Raw genomic sequence first — 22,573 nt, 5'->3', positions numbered from 1 at the left:
GCATATGCATGATAAAAATCTTAGATTTTTTAAGTATATTATTATTTTATTATATTGTAAATTATATTAATTATATTATATTATTATATTTCAAATAAACAAAATTTTGACAAATGCATGGTGTATATGATGAAATGTGGAAAATGAAATACATATATATTAGTAATGATTACATATTTACTTATTATTTAAGTAAGTAATATTATATTATTATTTTATTGTTATTATATTAAACTAATTAAATAAAAGAAATAAAAGAGAAGGGAATAGAAACAGAATAGGCAAACGAAACAGAGAAGGAAAGAAGGAAAGGAAAGAAAAGAAAAAAGGAAGGAAAGGAAGAAAATTTGGGATTTCAAGATTTCAAGCTGAATTGGTAAGTCAAATTAAGTCATTTTCTTATAATTTTGAGTTTTGGTATTCTAGAACAAAGTATTATTGGATTTATGTTGAAATTTGAGAAGTTATATTTCTAGACATTGATTATGTTGAATAGATGAAAGAATTAGGGTTAAATTGATTAAATTTCAAGTTAGAAGTTAGTAAAAGGTTGATTTGTAAAATAAATTATAGGCTTTGAATTAATATGGACTAAATTGAGAGAATTTCAAAATTAGGAATTTATGGTGAAAATGAAAAGTTAAAATGAGTTTATAGTAAGAATTAAGAGAGAATATGGAGTTAGATTGGGAAAATAAAATTAGTATTGATAAGGGATTAAATTAGAATTTAGGTAAAGTTTAGGTATAAATGGAAATATTTTGATAAAATTGTGTATTAATGATTTTTAATTATTTAATTACGTACCTAATGTCGTGCAAGAGTCATTGTCCGATAAAGGAAAGGAGAAGGTGAACAAGGAGTGGCTCGAGAAAATTTACGGTTAGTATTACCATAATTCAAATTTAATTATTAATTGTTAAAAATTTAAATTAATATACATGATAAGCAAATTGAAGTAAGTATCATGATTGAATTGAATGATAAATACGTATTGATATTGAATTTATTAATAGCAATTGTTGAATTTTGAATAATATGTTTAGTAAATAAAAATTAGGTGAATATCGATATTGAATTAAATGATATTGAATCGTATGTGAATTGAATGAAATTAAAATGAAGTATGAATATGTATGAACATTTGATGGTATACTGATTGGAAGGTGAAAAATATATTAAATTAAATTGTGATTAAATTGGAATTGAAAGTATGAGAAAGTGATTGAATTGAAATGTGATTCGAATACCCTATTAACTTATCGGACTAGATTGGATACAAATGGCATGCCATAGGATTTGTGATGTGATGAGGAGATTTGTAGCTCGACCGAGAAGATGATTATGTTATTATATGCTTCGGTTTATTCAAAGAGGCATTTAATGCCTTATTGGTGTGTTTGGGAGGATATGATATATTGGTGTGTTATGGAGGATTTATATTTATTTCGGGTGTGTTTTGGTTGGATATTCTGGTGTGTTTGGGTGGAATCCGCGTATCTGTCAGAGTCCGAGTCAAGTTAATAGGGGTAAATGAATAATTTTGATAATATAAATTTTATTGAATGATCTTGAATATGGATCAAAAAGAGATATTAAATTGAGATATAGAAAATGAAATGTTTGAACCATGGGTTCAAGAAATAGATAATGATATAGTTCATGAAGTGGTTTTGGTAGTATGAGATAATGTAAAAATCTAAGTGAAGAAAAGAAAATTAAAATAGCTATTGTTGAGAAATGAGAAGTGAAAATAAAATGATTTGAAATAGTGAAATAATATGCGAATTTAATTGAATACAAGTTATTGAAATTTATTTATGGATTTAATGAATAAATTGAGTGTTAAAAGATTATAAGTGTAAATTGATTATAAATGAACGAATCAATTAAAAGATAATAATTAGTTATTATAATTGTTGTTGAAAAATCCAATAAAAATTTAGATAGTGAAATAAGGTATGAATACAATTAAATATAAGATTGAAATATTGCTTATTGTTATTAATTATCAAGTTGATTTAAAGTACGAGATAATTAATGAATAATTGTAGACATAAATTTAAATGTCTATAATTTATCGATTAATGTTTTTAATTTGAATTATGGTAATACCACTGAGTATTCCTATACTCAGCGTACGGTTGTCTCCGTGCGCAGGTTAGTAGAAAGCCAGTGTCCGGTCCAGCATCCAGAGCAATCCCGACCTCAGATAAATTTTAGTGATGTGCCTTTCTTTTGATATTGTGGCATGTATTTAGGTAATGTATTAATTAAAGTATGCTATGTATGTTATTTATTTGTGAACTAGTGATAAGTTATCCGATATGTCCGGTAATGCTCCATAACCCAATTCCGGCGACGGATATGGGTTGGGGGTGTTACATGCATGCACCTCTACTCAATTATGCTAGATCTACTCTTAAATAAGGACTTTTGCTCCACTTAAATAAGAACATTAAACATGAATTAATATCCCTGAAATATTAAAACACGAAATAAGCACACAAAATTGAGAACAAGAATCAAGTATTTATCATGTAATTTAGAAATCAAATAATAAGATTCGTCATAGGTTTCATCTTCCCTGGGTATCTAGGGAATTTAGTTTATAATCTGAAAAGAAAACATCTCGAAGTCAAAAAAACTACAACACATAAAGAAATTCAAATAAACTTCAAAAAGAAGTTAAAAGGAGATCTTCAATCTTAAAGGAGATCCACTTCTAAGTTGGCTCCGATGGTGTTCTTTGAGTAATTTCTTCAATCTTCTCTGCGTGCTCCCTTAGGTCCTCTTCTAATATGTATTTATAAACTTTAGAATGCTTAGAAGCCCTAAAAATTGGGTTTTTTTTTGCGTAAAAGGGAAACAAGATGCGAAATCAACACGGGTTGGCACATGGGCGTGTGGGCAACCCATATGGCTCACACGAGCGTGTGAACTGCCCGTGTGGAAATGCTCAGGCCGTGTGGATGCTGGAACAGCTCATTTTGCTTAATTTTGGCTCGTTTTTCACTCCTTTCACTCCCCTATACTCACCTAAGTATAGAAACATGAATTTAAAGGATTAGGAGCATCAAATTCACTAATTTACATAATAAATCATCCAAAAACGCATCAAGAATGGGATTAAAAACATGAAACTTTTATGGCTTGTCAGACATCGGGATCAATAAACATAATAAATCATCCAAAAACGCATCAAAAATGGGATTAAAAACATGTTACTTTTATGGCTTATTGGACATCGGGATCAATAAACCCTAAACCTATTATTGAATTTAAACCAATGACTCTCGCCGTATGAAAGCAATACTCTAATTGTTGAATTAAATAAGTCATTTATTATCATAAAGAGTCATAAAGAGAAAGAAAAGGGACCTATTACATTAATGGATTATAAATCCAATATTACTTCTAAGTAATGTCAATCAAATCGACCAAAAGGGTATGATTACGATGTTAGATCATGTAATATTGATCTTGACAAGAAATTATCTACATAATATGATAAAATATGTATTACAAACACAAGGGCTATAGCTTAGTTGGGAGAGAACCTCGTTTACACATGCACCAATGTTTTTCAAGGAAGTCTATCATGCAATCAAAAGAATTAATATTTTTAAGAAATCGATGTCTTACTCCATTACTTTGAAGGAACAAAACGAGAGAACAATAGCCTGACAAATGGTTCGGTCCGATTCGGGTGCCGTTTAGGCAAGATTCGAATCAAACCCATCATTGATTTGAAATGCTGATAGGGTGAATACCCGGTCTATTCAATGCTAGACATAAAAAGTATAAAGACCTCAAAAATACTCTTTTCGTCCTATGAATCTTAAGGTGCATGAAGTTTCATGTTTAACTTTTTAATCAGGATCGTAGATGCTCCATTTAACTTAGGTTGATCTAGGCCAGAAGCAGACCTACGTCAAGATAACCGTTCCCCTCTTTGAAACACTTTGGAAGTGCTCCTGTATCAATAATGAATCAGAGCACATGAAACCATCTTTGTGATAATTACACATTTAAAAATAATTAAAATTTAAATTACAATTATCAGTTAAAATAGTTGTTCTAATTTTAAAATGGAGCTCTAAGCATAAAAAATAGGGAAAAAATTATGATAATTATAATTATAATTTACAATTGTTAATTAAATTGTTTTGACATGAACAAAAGTTGGTGTTAATTTTATTGATGTAAAATAGAGTTATTACTTGAATAAAATTCTAAACATATTAATTATCACTTAATTATGTTAATTAGTCATTATTTTAAATATGTTAAAAATAATTTAATTATTATATTCAATTAAAAGTATTATGTAATTATTATAATTAAAAAATATAATATTTAAAAATTAATGTAAATCACACACAACACAACGCATTGGAAAGCAGTAAAATTAATAACCAAATAAGTTCCAATATTATGGTGCCATCAGATTAGATGAGCGTTGACAATAAATCCAATTTTTTAGAACCTTCATTGTTGCGTCTTATCTCTTAACTTAGGTGAAATTGTTTTGTTTGTTTTTCTTTTTCACGTGTTAATTAGACTAATCAAATTCAAACTATTTATTTATTAATTCAAATTGATATTTGAAGGTAGATTTCAGCAATGCCAGAAGTAATTCCCAACTACTTCGGGCATAAATATTCAGAAGTGCAGAAAAATATTTACGCAATTTGATTTCTTTACATCTACGGAATCTTGTTTAGAGAGAATATTTATTATCTTAGTACATCGTACAATAAATGATTTCAACATCTACCACTCACCACCTAAGATTTAAATATCTTCCCTCTAAATTTTTCTTCTTGAAAATTTACAACTTTAACCAAGTCGCACACTTGATTATTACAATATAAATGCACTCACAAAAACATTCCTTACTAAACAAAGTAAAGTGCTTTCAATCAGTACAATTCTTACACTAGTTCTAATAATATATAAGTGAATGAGACTTGTTAGCATACTTATTCTGTTGTAATTAAGTATCCCTAAAAATAAATAAGATAAACAACACGCACAAGATAACTCTTCAATCAATTTGATATCTTTCCCTCAATGGACTTGAGTCGATCCAATCCATAAGATAAGGGATGATATTGCTTTGTTCTAATCCAAACAAATCTTCAAGATCTCTTGCTAAAACTAATTTGGATATCAAGGATGGGTTGACTAGTACTTCAACCAACTAAAGAAATTATAACCAGAATTTGCCAATTCAAACATGATAATTTTTCTGCGTACCAAATGCTACTATCAATTGGTACCGTTCGAAACACTCTTTAAAAAAATCCATCTAACACGTTACTTTTCTTGTGTTCCAAATTTTAGATACCTTCTAACTTGCATATAAATTTAAAAAAAAAAAGAAATTCAAAATTTTATGGAAAAATGTCATTAAATACAACATTTAGATAATTTATTTATGGGAGTAATTTATTTTAAAATTATCTTAAAATATATAATTTTTAGATATTAATAAAATAATGTGACATCATCAACTTTTAAAGGGATATAAATATTATTATATATCCATTTATATATATTATCCTTTTGACTTAATTTAAGATTAGTTGAATCTAGAAAAGCCACAAATGATGTCATTCTTGTACTAGAAGTAACAAAACAACTTGAAGAACAAGGAATGAGTACTAATAAAGACTCGGTTTGACTTTCTTTTAGTCTTATAATAATAAGGTTAAAATGTGGTTATAGTCTTTATCCTTTTGAAAATTAAAATTAAAATTTTTGTATTTGTATTTAGTCTCTTTACTTTTCAATTTTTAAAATTTAGGTCTAGTTGTTAACACTGTTAATTTTTTTATTAAATTGGTTGTTGTGACATTTTGAAATTTTAAAAAAATCACTCACTTAGTAGTCATAATTAATTTCAAATCTATTTTGCTCACAATTTAATATATATGTTTAATTTTAATCTTGTACATATTCCACGTATTATTAGTAATTAATTTCAAATCTTACATTTTATTATTTATTATATGTTATTTTAAAATTAACATCTGTATTCTAAGTACATAATTTAACACAGTGATAAAATTTCTAAAATATATTAAAGTTTTTTTTTTTTTGCTTTAGGTATTGTAATCAAGGGTGTAGCTAGGGGTCCGATAGGGTCCCATCCTTAAAATTTTTAAATTTTATATTAGTAAAGGTAAAATTATGCTTTGACCCCTTAAAAATGATAAAATTGATTTAGTCCTTTAAAATTATAAAGATATAAGCTATTAAAATTGTGAAATTACATTTTACTATCGTAAAAATTATAATTTAATTTCGACCCTAAAAATTTTCTAGCTTTTCCCTGATTATAATACTAAAACTAGTAGTTCATAGTGATTATGTAACTTTATTGAAATTAGACATTAAATATAAACCTATAATAAAATTATAAAATTTATGTAGACATTTTTATCATTTTAAATTTTTTCAACAAAACGTGATAATTCTTGAAAAATAAAATAAAGTGAGGCCCCATTATTTGATTTTCTAGATAGAGTAAGAATTGGGTAATCTTTGGCCATTTCACCATTTGCGAATTCAATAACATTATAATTGACTTATTCAAAACAAATTAGATTTGAGTTCTTTGGTTACAAGGCTTCTCTTTTGATAGTAACATTTGGATCCCTCTATGGATTTTATGTTTTTGGTTAAAGATTATTTTGTCTTAAACTTTACAACTAATTTGTAAAAGTATCATAAAGGCCGTTGTACTAAAAGTTGGATTACATTTTGCGTCTTCCACTAAAAAAGATAGATAAATTAGTCCATATATGTTAGATCAAAGAACAGCTAATCTTTCTATTAAAAATTCCATCCCTTCCGCTGTTAAAAACCGGTCCCTATATGTCAGCATGAAGTACACATGGCAAGCCACGTGTTACTATTTAGTTGTTCCGTCAACCACACCAGTACAAATGGTTGGAACTACTAACAGAAAAAAATCAATTTGCTCTTTGGTCTAATGTACATGGACTAATTTACCTATTTTTTAGTTGAGGGGACAAAATGTAATCTAACTCCTAATATAAGGGCCTCTATGATATTTTTACCGCAACTAATTGCTCAGAAGAATTTCGTGGACCCAAATTCAAAATCTTGACCAAATAAGTTTGTTTTGATTTTGCCTTAAAAAAATAGTTTTGATTTTATAGTTTAATGTGATTTGGTCGTAATTCATAATCATATAATGTTATAAATGAAAATAGTACATTGCTAATAGAAATATTTAATTAAAGAAAGAGATTATGTATAAGGTTAAAAGTGTTCTTAGTCCCTATACTTTGATAAAATTTATGATTTAGTCCTTATACTTAAAAATTGAAATTCAAGTCCTCCTAATTAATCTCATTCAAGGCCCAAATTTTATTTAAATATGGCATGATTTACATGAATGGAGTATGAAATATGACGATTGGATTTACACGCATGCATAAGATGTAATATTATAATGTAAACATTAAAAAATATGTTGAGTTGTCTATTCTTAAAATTTTAATAAAAATAAAAATATTAAATATTAAATTAAAACGTAATAGAATAAAAAATAGTAAAAAAGATCTAAATAAATTAAGTTAGCTATTTACAAATATGTACGAATTCGAACAAAATCTTAATTACATATTTTGGATCAGAATGAATTATTTGAATTTAATCCGAACTAAACCCCTAATAATAAATTTCTAGGCAACTAAATCTATGTCAAAGACAACACTTTGCATAATCTTTAATGGAAAGTTTTTAAATGCCATATATAGCGAATGAGTTGATGAAGCAAAGGTTTGAAGGTGATGAGCTGGTGATGGCTTTTGAATATAAACATATGATGTAGCATTTTTTAGATGTTTGTCTAAGGATTTTTACTCGTACATTTGTTCAAGCATTGAGTTATTTATCAAAATCTAAAAATAGGATGGTAAAATAACATAAATTTATCTATTTATCTGAGAGCCCGGCACGTGGCACCATCGGATTGACTAGTAGTGTCACATCAGTACAAGCTAATAGTGTTAGTGCGGAAATACCAACTAAATATAAATAGATAAATTTTGGACAAATTATATATTATCTCAAAAAAATCAAACAATTCCATTAATCTAAGAACATGACCCTTCAATTTATGGCAATTGGTTTCAAATTTTAAAGTACTGTTGTAATTTGTGTTTAAGACTCAGATACTCAAATGGAAAACTGAAGTTCCTTCCTTTTTGTAAAGGTTAAATTTCTTTACAGGTCCCTATATTATAGGCTTAAGAGCAAATTAATCATTTTACTAAAAAGTTAGCAATTTAATTTATCTATATATATATATATATAATTTTTATACAAACAGATAAAATTACAAACATTGGTAATTTTCTTTTGGTGTATAAATAAAACTAACAACTGTACTAAATAATTACAATTGGACACTTAACTATTTTATCGATCTCAAATTTATAAAAAAAAAAAAACTCCTCAGGGATTTTAGCAAGCACTTGTACCTCTATACTTCCAAACATTGGTAATTTTAAATGTAAAATGCGTTGACTTATCATATTGAGAAGTGAAGTGGAAAAGATTGAACAAATTAATTTTTTGTATTTTTAAAATACTAAATTTTATTTTCTTTTTTTTTTTTTAATGTCATTTTAAAATACGAAAAGTAAGGAATTTTTAACATTTAAAGGTATGATGTTTATTGGCCAAAAAACTGTATGATGTTTAAAATTTTACACTTCAAAATTAAATGTACAATAATTAAATTAGCGAGTTGTGTCTTTAACCAATAATACAAGACTCGCAAAATAATACATCAAAATAGTAGAACAGGTTAAAATAGGACAAGGATAACTTCCAAATCATATAAATAGTACTGATCCACTTCAATCTTGGTGGATTGCCAAAGTGGCTCAATGTCATTCATTGCATGTGAAAAGTCTTAACATGTGATTGTACTAATAATTATTGAACTGAGAAAATTTCGAATTTGAGTATTAAAAAGGAAGAACATGGTGTGAATTGTGACAAAAGTTTTACCCTTTATTTAAATGTTTGATCGGATTCGAATTTGATTTTAATGAAATTCAGTTCAGATATATTTAAAAAAAAAAAAGAAAACTATTGAATGAAGAGATAAGAAGTTTAATGTTTTTAAATAATATTTCGAGTTTGAATCTTGAAAAAATAATATTAAGATTTAACGTAATTTGAACTTTTAACTTTCGTGGTAGAAAAAGGAAAATTATTTGATTGTCCGTGCATGTGATGATGTTGTGGTGGAGGCCCCCCCTGGGTCCTAGTTTTTAAGGGTAATTTGACTTTTTAACTTTCATAGTAGAAATTAAATGGGTTATTGTAGCTTTTTTATTACAAAAATTTTAGTTTAGAAAAACATATACCGGCACTATTGGCATTCGCATGCTCTCAAAAATTGGTTTGTTTTTTGGGTAAATTATATTACTAGTTATCCAATATTTTTTAATTCAGTTAATTATGAAAAGTTATAAAATAGTTACTCAACTATTCAGTTTTATCTTTTAATTCTTATCACCATCTAATTAACAGTAACAACTTTTAAAATTAGCATAACTACAAAAAAAAATCAAATTATATTATGTGTAAATGTTGAGGGTTAATTTTTTAGAATCAAGACTAAATTAACATAATTTATAAATATTGAGGGTTAAAGTTGCTATTATATTATTTTTAAAAGCTGCCACCGTTAGGCAATTGGTAATAAAAATTATAAATAATTGAGTGACCATTTTGTAATTTTTCATAGTTGGGTGACAAAAAAATAAACTGATGGATATTTTATTAAACCAATTTATTCGTAAAATACAAGTATATATATAGACATAAATATTACACTAAGAGAATTACATCCCAGCATTCCAAACAGTGGATACGAAAGTAATATTCTTCCTTTATTTGGAAGAGTATTCATGCTGCTATAAAGTTGCTTGTCAAGAGAGTTAGATGGCGTGTGGAAACGAGTAATAAGGGGATAGGGTTCAAAGACCATGGATTTGTGATGAAGATAATTTTTATGTTGATTCGATACCACTTCAAGGCTTAAAGGATATGATGGTGAATGAGCTAGTGGGTGGTAATGATAGCTCATGGGACATGAATCTCGTGGAGGGGCTTTTATCTCTCCATATATGCATAGCGGGTATTATGTATTCTAATTAGTCTTCATTAGCATCCGAACTGTCAAATATGGAATTTCAATAAGGTTGGTAGTAGTTACATGGTGAGCTCTGGTTATAAACTCGCGGTGAACTCGTTTACTACCTTCGAAAGAACAGAAATTTGTGTGGCATTGCTTACGGGGTTTTGTCCCTTGTAATGCGAATTTGATACATAGGGGAGTTAATTTGTTGACTGGTTCTGTTTGTTGTGGCCAATACGAGGATTTTGTGCATGTACTTTTGGGGTGTTAGTTTGCACGTGATGTTTGTCAGCTGGCAGTTGTTAATATCTCATATACTCAGTTACCATGTTTCGGCCACCCAAGTGCTGTATTTTGCGAATTTCATCTATAGGAGTGGATGTCTGCCCGTTAGATAGAGTGCAGGTAGATGCACCATTATCTCCAGCTGTTGATTTGGGTTGGTCAAAGCCACCGTTTGGTCGGATTAAGTGTAATGTTGATGCTGCTACTGTCGATAATGAGAATGCAACTGGATGGGCCGCTATTGTTCGAGGGATTTCAGGTTACTGGCAGCAGTGGATGGACCGTAGTATTGCGGAGGTCATGGCTGCCAGGGAGGCTCTGTCATGGTTACCATCGCACGGTTTTGATAATGTGCTTGTTGAGACCGATTGTCTTAGAGTTTGGTATGCCTTGATAGGTCGAACTAATGATTTATCCGAATTTATATAATTGCTCAGGATTGTTCTTATATTCACACACAATTTCACTATGTGGGAGAATGATACCAATTTCCTTGAGTCTCTTTTGCTTTTTGACATTTCACCATGTGGACCGACTAAAGAGTATAATTTTAGATCAGAATGTATGAAATAAATTTATTGGCTTGAGTTTAAATATCCTCTCCTCCATAAGTTCTTAATGAAACTCAAATCTTTCTAATAAAAAATCAAATTAATTTAAATAAACAAAACCAATCAAATAAAATAATTGTTGATAAATAATAAAGTTACGATGCTTAAGAAAATGTTACTAATATAATAAAAAAATCAGTGGTGAATTTAAAAATTATAATAAAAAAAGTTGAAGTCAATTAAATTCAAAATCTTTATCTTTTACTTTTATAATTTTCGAAAGCATTTTTAGCTAAAATATCAAAAATATGTTTTAGTTTAAAATATGTCATAAGTTTTATACTTTTCATAAATTTAAAATTCAGTTTCTATACTTTTATTTTTAAGAATTTAATCTCTTTATTTTTCAGATTTCAAAATTCCAATCCAACTATTAACACTGTTAAAATTATTTTGTTAAATTCAAGTTCATTACAATGCCATTTTTCAAATTGCTTGCTAGCAAGTGAAATTTTTTATTTCAAAATGTCACACGAACAAATTTAACAAAAAAGAATTAGCGATATTAGTAGTTTGACTTGAATTTTGAGATATGAAAATTGAGAGACTAAATTATGAGAAATAGAAGTATAGAGACTAAAATCAAATTTGTGAAGAGTATAAGGATCTAAGAAAAATTTAACCCATATTTTTCAAAATTTCACCTAATTATTTCAATTTTATTTTTCAATAAAATATTTTTTAACATTTTCAAGAAAGTAAAACTAATCACCTCCATCTCTTTGAAATCAGAGTACCAATAAGTGATTGAAAATATAAAATTAAATTTCTTTCCTAGGTATTTGTATCAAATTTGAATGTTGATTTGATATTATTGAAAAAGTTTTACTTTAATATCATCTCGGCCCGAACATAGTGTTATTTTAAACCATAACATGAATAAGAATGGCTGTGGTTATAAAATTTTTATGTGAAAGTATGATTGATTTGCTTTATCGAACCTTACGTAATCTGTCTCTTACAAATCAACGTGGGAAGCATTAAGAAAAAGAGCTTGGACAAAAGATGACATATGAAATCTCGACAAGCTGTTGTCTAATATACATACAACTAAGACAAACTAAGGGTTTAAGTCATTTGTCTCTTATTGAGAATAATGGCCTGAAATTTGATTCATAAACTTGATTAGGGCATATTTAGTCAATCAGCAATGATTTTGTTCTTAAATCCAATTAGTTGATGCAATAATTATTAAGCCCTTTTCTCCTTAATTTAATGAAAAGAGGAATTGGAGGACAACTAGTAAAGTGATAATCACCTAATATAAAAAGGATCTTTTTATTACTTAAACTATTAAGTATTGATTTTTTAAAGTTGAAATGTATCCCATTCCCAAAATCCTAGAACACAATATATATAATAAATACAAACTTTCTTTTCATGGTTCCCCATTATTGTGAAAACATCCAATCAAAAGTTAAACCCATATATTTAAAAATTAAAATATTCATGAAAAGCAAAAAAAAAACAAAATTATATTTACAAAATTAATTCATTTAATAATTTTAACTAAAGTGTTGTTTGTTAAAAAATATTAAATGTTAAAAAATTAAATATTAAATTTAAGTTATAAAATATGTTTCGATTTAAGTACACTTATATTTATTTTTAGTTTAGTTTAAAGATTAAAAAAATATAAATTATAGTAGACATTTATAAAAATATATATATTAATTTTTTTTAAAGTATTCACTGAAACTAGGGCAATAATTGATGATCAATTTTTTTCATTCAACTTACATAATTCAGCCAACCGGTCTGATTTGATTTTTTTCAAACGCAGTTGCAAGTTTTAAGGCTTTTTAGTCTTGAGTACTCTCGAACCGCACCCAAGAAACAACACCACCCTCTCTCTCTTTCTTCCCAATCCGAACACACCCACCCAATCCTTAGGTTTCTTCAACAATGGAGGTCAAAAAGAAAGGTAGAAGAGTCCATCCTTCTTCACCTTCTTCATCACCACCGTCTTCATACAAAGACCGTAACTCAGTTTTCAAGCTTTTCCCAATGGCAATCCTAGCATTAGCCTCAACTTTACCACCACAAGACCAAGAAGTATTGGCTTACATGATAACAAGGTCCATTATTTTAACCCATCAACCCAAGAACAAGTGCAAGAAAGGTAATAACAAAGCCCCACTTTTTCAATGTGGGTGTTTTGAGTGTTACACCAGGTTTTGGCATAGGTGGGATTCTTCACCCAATAGGGACCTCATTCATCAAGTTATTGAAGCTTTTGAAGACCATTTGGTGCAAAATGAAGCAACCCCAAAGAAACAATGCAAAGCTTCAAGGAAGAAAGAGAAGGTAATAATGGTTAATAACATTTGTGAACCTAATGAAAGTGAAGGGTTGGTAGAGACTGAAAGTAAGGGTAACGATGAAGTGGGTGAAGGAAAACTGGAAATGGAGGTGGCGGCCGCCGTAGCCGGTGGTGGGGGTGGAGTTAGCCATAAGGGTTTGGCCAGGAAGGTTTTACCAGATGTGGTAGGGTTATTAAACTCTCGTTTCTGGAGCCTGTGGGGTACTAGTATCTAGTGAAATTTTCTCTTCTTTTTTATTATTTTTCTTCACTTTCCAACTGTTTGGAATTAAAGATTCTCTCCAATGTCACATGAAAATTTATATTTTTTGGGTGTCTGTATTAGTCAGTCAAATCAGTTGCAGAGTTTAAGGGTCTAAAATTGGTAGTGAATTGTAGCTAAGAACATATATTGTATAGCTCAGCTGAACTATAAAACGTATTTTGATTAAATCACAATTTGCATTGCCTTAATTTCAATTTTAAACGAAATATATGTCATTCTTCTGGAAAACTCATTTCAGGAGAATACTCTTTCTTGTTTCTGGTTTTGTGTACTTTTTGGTATTAATATTTAATATTTTAATTTTTAATTTTTAACATAATTATTTGACATATTGATAGTGAATGCCGACAAGTGTTTTTAATTAATATTTTAGAAATGAGATATATGATGATTTCTTAATTCCTAGAGTAAAAAAAATAAATCAAATAATAATTCATATTTTTGATAAATTTTTATTTAAATTTCCAAGCTTTACAAAACAAAATAGATTTCCCATTTAAAGTGCTTTTAGAAAGTAAAGCAAAAGTGGTGGCAACAAAGGTCTTTCAGTGTATTCTTATTCATCTAAAAAGAAGCAAATAAGTTTGCTATAGTGTAGAGAATAGACTTGTCGATGAGTCGGATCATTCGTAATTATACTAAATTGTAAACATTTTAAAATTACTATTGGACATACACAAATTCATAAATCAAATATACAATCATGTCATATAAATTTACCTGATTAAATAAACAAATAAATTGAACTTTTAAGGACTATTCAATGACTTTATCTTTTTCCCAATTATTTTGATTTAGTACAATTTCCGATCATGCAAGTACAGAAAGTTTTTGAGCTTCAACCCTATTCTTCTTTCTCCATTTCCTTTTTTCTTTTCTTTTCTTTTATTATTATTTTATACATTTTATAATAATTTAATTTAAAACTTTAATATTATTTTAAGAAAACATATTACCAACTGTCCATTATATTCTAAAATGGTATATCTACCTTTTTAGACCTTGGTTTCATTTCTATATAACTCCTTGAGCCTTTTTCCAATTATAAATCTATAGTTGCGAATACAACTTAGTCATTATACCTTAATTAACTATCAATTCAATAAAATTAAAGGACTAAACCTTAATATATTTTTATATTAACCTTACAGACTCGAACATCAAAAATAGGATTCCGAAACCATATTTTTCGGCACCACTGACTTTCGGATCGTTACAGAAATAAATAGAAATGGAGAAATAGGAAACATCTGAAAATAATTAAGGTTTTCTCCAAAATGAAAATGAAAATGACCTAAAAATGAATTTATGTTTTTCAAATTAAATGAAGTTCAAAAATTGAAATAAATCATTTGCTCATCGTGAATCATTGAATACGGAAATATTAAATATATTTTCTCATATATTCTTTTACGGTAAAATCGTCATGATTTTAATAGAATTAGCATTTGGTTGAGAAAATTATTTAGTTGGAAATATATTGAACTTTATTTTTTGGGAAATAGAAAAATAAATATTAGGTTGGATCAAATTATAAAGTATCGGATTAAAAGCTCGGTAAGTATTTGTAATTGGACCCAATATGGAAGAGGCCCAAAAGCCCCTTACGTTATAAGGTAGGACGACAAACCCTAGTATTACGAACTAAGGTTGTCGCCCACTACATCCTAGTTGAACTAGGATTTTGTTTTACTAGTTGAAATAAACTTCTACAATTCAATAAATGTTCTACCTTCTCTCCCTATAAATAGATGGCACTCGTAGGGCTATTTACATGACTTTAAGATATCGTTATTCTACCTTAAAATTGAGAGACTTTTATTCTTTAATAATTAAATATATTTTTCGAAATAACAATTTTTTCGGTTTCTATTTGAGAAAAAAGTTTCGTTTTCACATTAAAGAAAAAAATCATTTCTAGTTCTGTGTTTGATTCAAATCGTTCGAGCCCACACTCGAAGCAATTCATGGTACGAGAACAACATAGAAGATTATTTGGTTGAAAGCCAATAATGACAAAGATTCGTCTATCCGAAAACACAAGTACGATTTCGGTCTAGGGTTTGTTGCTATAAATATCACAAATCGGGTTGATTTTCAAAATTTTTATTTTCTGCTGTGCAAGGAAACCATTTTCAAACCTTTTTTTTTCCAACAGTAAGAACTCTGATAAACCGTAAAAGTAACATGTTTTTAATCTCATTCTTAAATCGTTTTTGGATGATTTATTATGTAAATTAGTGAATTTGATTGTCCTAATCCTTTAACTTTATGTTTCTATCATTAGGTGAGCATAGAGAAGTGAAAGGAGCGAAAAACGGGCTAAAATCAGACAAAAAAAAGCTATTTTCAAGATCCACACGGCCTGCGCATTTCCACACAGGCTGGGCACATGCCCGTGTAAGCCACACGGGCTGGCCACACGCCCATGTGCCTGCTCGTGTTGATTTCGCACCCTGCTTCCCTTTTACTAAAAAAAAACTCAATTTTTAGGATTTCTGAGCATTCTAAAGTTTATAAATACATATGATAAGAGGACTTAAGGGGACATGCAGAGAAGATTGAAGAAATTACTCGAAGAACACCATCGGAGCCAACTCAGAAGCGGATCTCCTTCAAGATTGAAAATCTCCTTTTAACTCCTTTTTGAAGTTTATTTGAATTTCCTTATGTCTTGTAGTTTTTTCTAACTTCGAGATGTTTTCTTTTCAGATTATGAACTAAACTCCCTAGATACCTAAGGAAGATGAAACCTATGACGAATCTTATTATTTGATGAATTACATGATAAATACTTGATTCTTGTTCTCAATTATGTATGCTTATTTCGTGTTTTAATATTTTAGGGATATTAATTCATATTTAATGTTCTTATTTCAGTGGAGCAAAAGTCTCTGTTTAAGAGTAGATCTAGCATAATTGAGTGGAGTTGCATGCAATCCTAGAAATAGGACGACATAAATCTACCGGATTAGAGTCAAATCTAATAGGGGAATCTATAGATCGAGTTAATGCGACAATACGGGTGTTAATTAGAAAGAGATTTCGATTAATCAACCTAAAGTCAGTTGTTCTTACTCTCGAAAGAGATATTAACATAATTTAAGGATTTCTACGGATCAAGACACAAGTGAATAAATTATTTAATTCAGATTTGGAATAATAAGTGAAGTCTTGGTGGATTCTTTCCTAGGTGTTGTCTTTCTCTTTGGTTATCTTCAAATATTTTCCTAATTCATTCTCTTTCGCGTTCTTAGTTACTTTAGATTAGTAAATTTAGATTAAAACAATCATCCCAATTTATCGGCTAAATAATAGAAAAATAGTAATTACTAGTAATTTTAGTTCTCGTGGATACGATATTCTCTACTCACCATAGCTATACTATGGATCGATAGGTGCACTTGCCTTCGTCGTAATTATAGTTAGTTTAGTGTCCATTAAATAGACTTGACCATTAAATAAAAAAATTATTTTAAAAGTATTTTAAAATTAAAAAATAAAAATAAAAATAAAAATTTATTATATTCAGGCCGGGCCCGGGCCAAAAAAGTGGTGCCCGAGGCCCGTCCCGTTTTTTAAACGGGCCTCGTTTTTTTGCACAAGCCCATATTTCGGGCCTATATTTTTACCCGAACCCTCCCATATTTCGGGCGTGCTGTCGGGCCGGGCCAGGCCGCCCGGCCCATGGACAGGTCTACCATCAAACTCCATTGTAGAAGTTGGAAAACTATCATACCAATGAGGTTTTATCATCACCTTATCCAGCTTACTTGAGAGGGACTCAACACTTCTTTCATTACATCAAGTGTAAAGGGGGCTAACATATGGATGGTCAGTCAACTCCAAGTTGTTCTAACAGTCAATAAACTCCAACATGTTCGAAGTAGTAAATTGTGAGCCATTAAAATTTGAGCTCCCTTTTGACTTATTGATTATGTTAACATCTCTAGCACTTAGCCAAAGGTTACCCTCAACTTCGACCTTCATCAAATTCAACATCTTTGACAACATTCTCCTTTTAGAATTGTTGTTATTGCCATTATATGCAAAAGATAACTTATGTTAATTGGTAAACTAAATTTAAAGTGTATAGTCCATAAAATCATGGTGAACAAGTGACTCGTGCTATGGTTATTATGTGTATAAAGTCAAAAGAGGAGATAATTTGTCTTAGCCATCAAAGCAGAATTGTCTTTCGAGTAGAGACATAGATGTATTAGTTGGGATTGAGAACGCATTGTACTAGACCTAAGATGAATTAATCTTAAATCCATTTAAAGATCAATTTTCTTGATGTGGTCATTGTTTGCTTGCCTTAATTCTAAGTAAGTGAATAAATTTATATGTATAAATTGTTTACTTTAATGTACTGATAACCAATGTGTCTCAAAGTAGTAAGCAAAAGGTTGGTACATTGAATATATAACTTATACATGATATAGTTTTACTTATAGACGGTGTAACTATAACTTGAATACAGAGTCATGAGTATCCTCTTAAAGGGATTATGCGGTTGATGTAAATGAAACCTAGCTAGTGGTCATATCATGGTGACTTAAATCATTCAATGAGTAAATGGTTATTTTATATAATGTAACACTTCAAAATATATAGGGTTAGAAGTTATAATCAACTAAGAAATGACTCTTAGTTGTTACTCAAATAAAACGATGTAAACTTTTTTTTATGTGGTCTAATGAATATTTGATACATGACCAATATGTCACAATGAGTTACCATCTGAAAATTATAAAATGTATAAAAATCTAAAATTATTTTTATTTTTATTTTAAAATATTATAGAAACTTTTTATGTGGTGAATGAAAATTTTCATGATTTTTATTTTAATAATTTTATAAAATTATTAAAACTTATTTTTTATTTTTAAATATTTTTATAAAACATTATAGATGTATTTTAATTTTTATTTAATTTCTATAACTTTTAACTTTTAACGTATATTTTTATATTCTGATTTTTATTTATAAAATTCTTTTATAAATTTTATTTTCTAATAATTGTTTTCGATTTTTATACATTTTTAAATTTTGATACCATTGTTGCCGTGCATCAAATATTTATTGTGCAACGTAAAAAAAAGTTAACATCATTTAGTTACAAAGTTCTATAATGAAAATCAAATATAGGTACTTAAATAGATTTTTTAAATAAAGAAATAAATTTCACATTAAAACTAAATTCAAATATTAAATAATAATTTATTATAATTAAATTAATGGTTTATTAAATAAATTATAATAAATTCATCAAAAATTTTAAAAATATAAAAAAAAAAGTTTTGAAAAAGTTCCAGTTGAATTGGTTTTTAGCTCAGCTCAATCGATTCATACTAGTTCACGAATTAATTGATTCAATCCCATTTTTTGGATAATCAATTCCTAATTTAACCGATTGATCTAGTTCAATTCCGACAACCTTGCCAAATAGTACATTAACCCTTTTCTTTCAAACGCTCTTCTCTCTCTCTCATATATTAGGTTAGGTTGCTAAAGTCTAAGCTGACAAGGAGCATTACGTATATTTCCCCATTCATATATTACTTTGAAAGTTAATATCATCTGTCATCATCATTGCCTAACTTTGAAATAAGTCCTTTGATAGCTAATTTGGGTGAAACAAACAGTAATTATGTCGCACCCAACTCTTCAACATCAACCACCAAACATTAAATTCTAAACTTGTCAATTTTAATTCTCTCCTCTTTTCTCTTCTTTGACAGGGATAATATAACTTTTAGAGATCATTTTTGTTGTTGAACTTGGATCCTATCAAGATTTGATGATATGATTAATGTTACTGTAACAAAACCAAATCGAACGGGTCGAGCACTGACATATATATTAATTTGAATAAAAACTGTTTGAAATTAGTAAATATAAAAAATCGGGACAAAAACCGACAGTTGAACCGGTTTAGTAATTTTTTTATTTTTTAAAGATTTTTAATTATTTATTTAATTATTGTTGGTTCGGCGGCCGAACTAGTTGAATTGGAAACCAGTTTGACCTGTTCAATCACTAGTCTGGTTATTAAAACACTAAATTTGGCACTCTGATATTATACCACATCATCACTAATTCACTTAATTTTCAAGTGATGATGTGGCACAATCTCATAGTGCACATCATCAAACTTTTATATTTTTTAAATTCAGGGACTAAAATGGACCTAGTTTTTAAATTTAAGTGTCAAAATAGACTAAAAAAATACATGTACCAAAGTGAACCTCATTTCCAAGTTAAATAACCAAAATTATATTATCCTTTTATATTATGCTAAATTTCACTCAATATTATGTGTTAATATTGGAATCTGTCATAATCTTTTAATTTTATTAAATTTAACAATAATTTGTTTAAAATAATTTAAAAAACAATTGTTTTAGCTTGTAGTAAGATAAAATATTTCAATTTTTATTAGAATTAAAAAAAAGTTTTACACTGCATTCAAAAAAGAAAGTTTCACACTTTTTTAAATTTTATATATTTTAATAATAAAAAAATCATATTTAATGTTCTATTAGTGTAGACTAGAGGTGATCATGAGCCGGGTTGGGCCCAGATAAATTTTTAGTCCTATTTTCTAGGCCCGGGCCCGGCCCAGCCCAAAACATGGGCCTAAAATTTGTCCAAGTCCGGCCCGAAAGAAAATTACTAAGCCCGAGCCCGAGCCCGGCCCGGTCCATATTAAATTTTACAACACCAAAATAGCATCAAAAACCTACAAAATATATATATTTGATTAAAATAAAAAATATATTTAATATATAATTTGGGTCGGGCCTGGGCCAAAAAAATTTACTCGAGGCCCGGCCCGTTTTCTAAACGGGCCTCTTTTTTTCCCAAACCCATATTTCGGGCCTATATTTTTATCCGAACCCTCCCATTTTTCGGGTAGGCCGTCGGGCCGGGCCGGGTAGTCCAACCCATGATCACCTCTAGTGTAAACTAGAGCTATGCATGGGTTGGGTTAGACTTAGGTCACATTCAAGTATGATATTAACACATTTTATATTTACTCAAACCTGACCTGATCCAAAATATGGGCCCAACATATTTCCTAAGTCTACCCATATTTTAAATTTTTTGAAAAATATTTATATAATTTTAAATTTAATATTTAATGATTATATTTTTTTTTATGAAAAAATATGTTTACATTACATTATTATATATTTTTATGTGTTATAAATTACATAATATAATATGTTACAAACTTAAAAAGAAGGGTCAAGTCAGGTCGACCTTGGGCATAGAATGCTATATTTTAAACAAATATCATTTTTTTGTCTAAGCCTATTTTTTGGGCATAATATTTCTATAATTGAAGTTGATTTTTAGGCTTGAGCGAATAACCTAACCCTTTAACATGTCTAGCATTAACAATACATGTTGAATTTTGAGGAAATTAAAAATAAGTAATTATTTTTTTATGCAAAAACTTATTCAAAACTTTAAGCGATGGAAGAATTTAATTTTGAGTATGCCACTCGAAAAGATATCATCTTTATCTTCCTAGTTTAAGCATGAAACATGGAAATTGAAGATAATTTTGGAGATATCATTTTTTGAAATTATCTAAATTACAAAGCTAGAAAATGCAATAAAAAATCCTATAAAATTAATTATTTACATTTCCAAAATTATATAAATATATAATCATGATATGAAAATTACTTTTTTTATCAGAATATAGCGAAAATTTAATTAATTCTGGAGATAAGTAAATTAAAAGTTATGTTTGAAAATAGGTTTTTTAAGAGGGTGTGAAGGTTAGTATAAAATTCTGACCACTGAGCTTTCTGTGGGTGTTTAGAAGTCTGTTTGAATAATTTTTCTATTTTCCTTAATGTCGATTTCATGGATGTCAAGCTTAGTTTAATATTTTGACTAATACTTTCTTCCATTTCATTTAGTATTATATATATAATATAAAACTTTAATTATAAGTTTGACTAATCAAATTTCTATATTCACAAATTTTAATAATATTTTCAAAAAAAGTAAAACATTGAATTTTAACTTTTTCAAATATAGGAACTAAATCTCAAATTTTGTTAAATACAGGGACTAACATCATAATTTAATCAAAATTAGAATTATCTATTAGATAATTTTGTCCTAATATTGTGATGGTAAAGTCAAGTTTACGTAACGTTTACGACTCCACTTTGTCTCCTTGTAGAAGGATTCGCATTCATGCATGAACGATTAGCCTCCACTCCGGTCCATGCATTTAGTATCATTTCAGTCACTTTAATACGTTGGCCAATGGCCATTACGCCGCCCACCTTTTTTCCCCTAAATATTTCTCGGATAAAGTGTAATTAATTTTTTTAATTTATGTTTTTGGTTAGTTAACTTTAAAAATTACAAAATAATCACTAAATTATTTAAAAAGCTTTATTTAAGTCACTAGGCTGTTAAGTTTTTTTTCTTTTAAAAATCTCGCTAGCAAGCTCCAAATAATGATTCAACAATATAGTGGATCAATACCCATTGACAAGTAGAAAAACATATCTTAGATCCAAGTCAATTTAACAGTCAGTATCGAAAATCGGAGAAGAAAGCTGTTTGGATTTCAGTTCGAAGATTCTTAACATTCAAAGTTATTTCATGAAAAAAAAATTGAATTGTAGAAGAAAATGGATGATAGAGCTTTCGATTGATGCAAGCAGTGCGAACAAAGAATGCCATACAACAATAATTTTAACAGCCTAATGACTTAATAATTTAGTAACTTTTTGAAGTTGAATGACCAAAATGTAAACTTTCTAATAATTTAGTGACCTTGGGTGTAGTTTACCCCTTAAAATAATCTCTTTTTTACCTATATACACACTTCCACCACCTTCTGAATTTCCAGTTTA

The 22,573-nt window shown here is 28.6% G+C and overlaps 1 protein-coding gene across 1 annotated transcript; it reads left to right on the top strand.

The window, feature by feature from the left end:
• Window positions 1–12,818: 12,818 nt before the first annotated feature.
• On the top strand, window positions 12,819–13,846 carry LOC105786049 (uncharacterized). Its single transcript, XM_012612303.2, has one exon. The coding sequence runs from the start codon at window positions 12,997–12,999 to the stop codon at window positions 13,627–13,629; it is 633 nt and encodes a 210-aa protein (XP_012467757.1). The 5' UTR covers window positions 12,819–12,996; the 3' UTR covers window positions 13,630–13,846.
• Window positions 13,847–22,573: the final 8,727 nt, after the last annotated feature.

The sequence above is a fragment of the Gossypium raimondii genome, chromosome 7, assembly GCF_025698545.1.
Source record: "Gossypium raimondii isolate GPD5lz chromosome 7, ASM2569854v1, whole genome shotgun sequence".
Classification (NCBI taxonomy): Eukaryota; Viridiplantae; Streptophyta; class Magnoliopsida; order Malvales; family Malvaceae; genus Gossypium; species Gossypium raimondii.
Note: the sequence above shows the minus strand (reverse complement) of the source record. Positions and strands in the feature narration are given on the sequence as shown.

What these genes read in the sequence shown, in the direction of transcription:
- LOC105786049 (XM_012612303.2), top strand. Translation starts at nt 12,997, where the DNA reads ATGGAGGTCAAAAAGAAAGGTAGAAGAGTCCATCCTTCTTCACCTTCT.